This window comes from Coffea eugenioides, chromosome 2 (genome assembly GCF_003713205.1).
Source record: "Coffea eugenioides isolate CCC68of chromosome 2, Ceug_1.0, whole genome shotgun sequence".
Taxonomy (NCBI): domain Eukaryota; kingdom Viridiplantae; phylum Streptophyta; class Magnoliopsida; order Gentianales; family Rubiaceae; genus Coffea; species Coffea eugenioides.
The window spans coordinates 79,547,582-79,551,825 of NC_040036.1; the positions used below are offsets into that span (position 1 = coordinate 79,547,582).

The 4,244-nt window shown below is 40.7% G+C and overlaps 1 protein-coding gene across 1 annotated transcript; it reads left to right on the forward strand.

The window, feature by feature from the left end:
* Nucleotides 1-1,693: 1,693 nt before the first annotated feature.
* Nucleotides 1,694-3,939, forward strand: LOC113764072 (transcription factor MYC2-like). Its single transcript, XM_027308119.1, has one exon. It carries the CDS (start codon nucleotides 1,880-1,882, stop codon nucleotides 3,665-3,667), a length of 1,788 nt encoding a protein of 595 aa, XP_027163920.1. The 5' UTR covers nucleotides 1,694-1,879; the 3' UTR covers nucleotides 3,668-3,939.
* The last annotated feature ends 305 nt before the right edge of the window (nucleotides 3,940-4,244 follow it).

Genomic DNA, 4,244 nt, shown 5'->3' on the forward strand with positions numbered 1-4,244 from the left:
TATAATTATAAGATACGATCAACCACTTTGCATCTAACTTAGCAAATTAAAAGACCTACTTATAATTGTTCATACATTTTAGAGATAATAAAATCTACTGTTTAGTTTGAATTTGACCTTGACATGAGACCAATCCATCATATTATCTTGTCAAATAAGTGAAATTTGAACAATTAGCATACTTGAAGAAATCATTACTAGTGAAATTTCGATTCTTGCACGCCAAGTTCTTGAATTTATATTAATTCCATGTACATATTATCACGAGACCTCCACATTGACCAATCAATAGATTATGATTTATTGTATGATGTAGGAGATATAGCAAAGCATCTTCTTCTCGATAGGGGATTACAATTACGAAACATCAATTTTTTGAGTTAGTTGCAAAGATATACAACAACTAACCCGCTAATTTAAAGGAATAATTACCTCAAAAAAGGTATTAAGGCATTTTAATCCACTCAATTCAAGGAAACAATTAAAAGTAATTAAGTACATACTTTAGATTTGCAGTCAAATATTTTTAAGTAGATAGTTAAACCTATTGGCAAACCAAATGATGTGAAAAAATTGTCCAAATGCAACTGCCAATAAAGTGGCAAACAATTTCAAAACTACCATAACTAATAGTTAAAACAACGAAAGAAGTAGATCAAATATGTAAATGGAAAAATTTGTGCTAATAGACTTACCTTAAGCCACAAATACCAATTCCCTATCAAGCCTGTTTAATATGGACAATTGAATTAAAATACTAAAAAATTATCGCACATATAACTTGCAAAATTACAAATTTCTTATAAGCAAATAATAAATTGGCTAAAGAAAACATACCTATTGAGAAAGTTGCTACAAAATGAGAAAGAGAAGTAGCTAACTAGTAAGATCTAAATTTAATAGGTTGCATGATTGTGGTCGAACAAAATTGTAAGTAAATGAAATGAATTTGAATAAATGGGGGTTACTACGTTAACAGTTAATAAACCAAATTTCTCCACTAATTAGCATTAATTGTGTCTTAACATCTATATATCATAAGTTTGCAAATAACTGATGAGAAAAGTTTCAAGAAATTATGAGATTTAGATGTTAATAAAATTAAATGATTAGAAGGGCTTTTATAAAATTTTTTTAAAACACAAGCTAAATTCAATTGTGCCTAATGTTTAACTGGACATCAAATATTGTCACGTATCAAACTTGCTATTAGTTTTAAATATTTGAAAGGACATCCAAGTAATTATAGCAAAATCAAATTAGTTATAATGACTTATACTTAATATTCTAATTATAATTTAAATATTCTCATATTTCCAAAATAACCCCACCGTTGTAGTTGAAATCCAAAGACCATTTTCGCTCTAAACCCCTCCTTGTATAGTATAGTGATAAGAACATGTGTATAAAATTCTAAACCATCAATTTAAAGGAAATTTTTATATATTACTTTAATTATATATCATTAATATATATTTATGATATATTTATGAATTCATTCTATTTGACCTTCAATTGAGTCGGATTCATTGGCCTCTAACCTTGAATTCGACCAATGTCCGGTTCAAGTCTAATAACACGGGTTCAGTGAATTGGGTTGCTGGCAGCCTCGCACTAACAGCAATAATGGGAGAAATGTACGTACATACATAGTAGCTATTTATATATAGAGAGAGAGAGAGAGAGACAGAGAGAGTTACTAGTTCAGTACATGAGTGAAGGGGAGAAATTAAGGATGGATGAATAAGTTGATGACGCATTCACCATCTTTCATTCATAGTAGTACAACTACAGCAACAGCGAACGTAAAGCAAAATCAGTAGTATCTAGAGACGAGTAGAGACTAGAGTGCAGAGACCGAGAGAGAGCATCTTAAGCAATGGATGAGCTGATTGTTTCATCCCCATCTTCATCTTCCATGGTATCTTCCTTGCCTCAAGAAAGCCGGCCAATTATTACTACTACTGCCAGTTCTAGCCTTCAACTCAATCTTCAATACATCCTTCAGACCCAGTCAGATTGCTGGGCTTATGCCATTTTCTGGCAGAGTTCAAATGACCAGAGTGGACGGGTGGTGTTAGCTTGGGGAGATGGCTACTTCCAAGGGACCAAAGTCGTCGATGATGCCCCCCAAAACAACAACGGCAACGACCCCAACAAATACAACACCACCGCCACTACGGGCTGCGGATCTGGCTCTCAATCCGAGAGGAAAAAAGTGATGAAAGGAATTCAAGCTTTGCTCGGTGAGACCCCAGCTGATGGCCAAAATGATGATGGCTCTGTGGACTGCGACGTCACCGACGCGGAATGGTTCTACGTCATGTCCTTGGCTCAATCTTTCTTCGCGGACGACGGAGCCCCTGGCAAGGCCTTCAGCTCAGGGAACTTGGTCTGGTTAACTGGCGGTCAGCAACTCCAGTTTTACAACTGCCAGAGAGCTAGAGAAGCTCAAATCCACGGCATCGAGACACTGGTTTGCATCCCGACGGCTGGAGGGGTACTGGAGCTGGGCTCCAACGCTTTGATCCAAGACATAAACTGGGGCTTGGTGCAGCAAGCCAACTCTCTGTTTGGCCCAGCGGCAGACGTAGGCGTAGGTGTTGCTGATGCTGCTGCCGCTGCTACTACTCGTCTACTGCTCACAACAAAACAACAAGAAGAAGCGCCTGAATCCGTGGACGACGAGATGCTGGAAGGCGCCATATCTTTCGCTGATTTCGGCTTGGTTATGGGGGGCATCCCCTTGCATAATAGTAGTAATCAAGAAGAAGAAGAGGAGGACGCAGCCACTGCGGGGGCGGAGAGCAAAAAAGATCATCATCGCTATCATCATCATCACTATCAAGAAGCAAAAAAGGCAAAAAAGAAAGGTGAACATGATGATAATCATGGCATTGGGCGACGTGGGACGTCGCAGGTTTCTTCCTTTCTAGAATCCTCCGACTCGGACTGTGTGGTGGTGGTCGAGACAACAACGAGGAGTCATCAGGTGGAGAGAAAAGGAGGAGTAGGAGGGAAGAAGAGAGGACGAAAGGCAGGGACGGGGAGGGAGACACCGTTAAACCATGTGGAAGCGGAGAGGCAGCGGAGGGAGAAGCTCAACCACCGGTTCTACGCGCTGCGCTCTGTGGTGCCGAACGTGTCCAGGATGGACAAAGCGTCGCTGCTTTCGGATGCGGTGGCTTACATCAAGGAGCTGAAGGGGAAGGTGGATGAGTTGGAATCACAGCGGAAACGGATCGAGGGCAACAAGAAATCAGTGAAGATAGAAGTGGCGGATAGCAATGGTAATACCACGGATAACCATAGCACCACGACTGCATCATCGTCGGTGCCAGTGGATCAAAGAATAACGATACCCAAGTCCAAAAAGTCGTGCTCAGGGGGCGGGGGAATGAGGAGCAATGTACAAGTTGAAGTGAAGATGGTCGGGACAGATGCCATGGTGAGGGTTCAATCCGACAGCAGCGGTTACCCGACAGCCAGGTTAATGGATGCAATTCGAGATCTGGAACTACGAGTCCATCACGCCAGCATGTCCCACGTCAACGACCTCATGCTCCAAGATGTGGTCATCAGGGTTCCTCCTAATGGAGCCTGGGCGAGTGAGGAGGGACTCAAGGCCGCTCTGCTGGGGAGATTCTTGGGTACTGACGATCACTAGAATCAATTTTACTCGCTACTCTGCCTACCTACCGAAGCTGCTTAATTTAGCCGGCTCCGCCGCAGTTTATTATCTTTTGCCGTTAATTAATCCACTGATGTAATGTATATATGTATATGTATATGTATGTATACGTCGGCGGTTGGATCGCGGATCAGGGACGGGCGTTCATGTTAATTTGTTCTTCTTCCTTTTTGGTTTGATGATTATGTAAATCGTCTTTGGTGTTGAAGCAGCTTTGCAGGAAGGGAGCTGTCGGTCTGTGCATTTAACCGAGTGTTCGTAATTTCCATTTACTTTTATGGTAACATTATTATTTTGCTTCTTTGGAATGATGATGTTGTTCCCTCCTCTCAAAAACGCCAAACATGCTTCGACTCAATCGACCAAACAAATCCATACCTGCCCCCTTCCTTCTCCCCTGGGAAACAACCAACATGTTTAGGGTTTGGCTGCACTTCAATGAATTCTCTTCCCATTTTTTACGATACACATACACATGTATTATTAAGAAGAAGAAGAAGAAGAAGAAGAAGAAGAAGAAGATGGGAACCAAAAAGAATAAAGAAAACTTTTA

What these genes read in the sequence shown, in the direction of transcription:
- LOC113764072 (XM_027308119.1), top strand. Translation starts at nt 1,880, where the DNA reads ATGGATGAGCTGATTGTTTCATCCCCATCTTCATCTTCCATGGTATCT.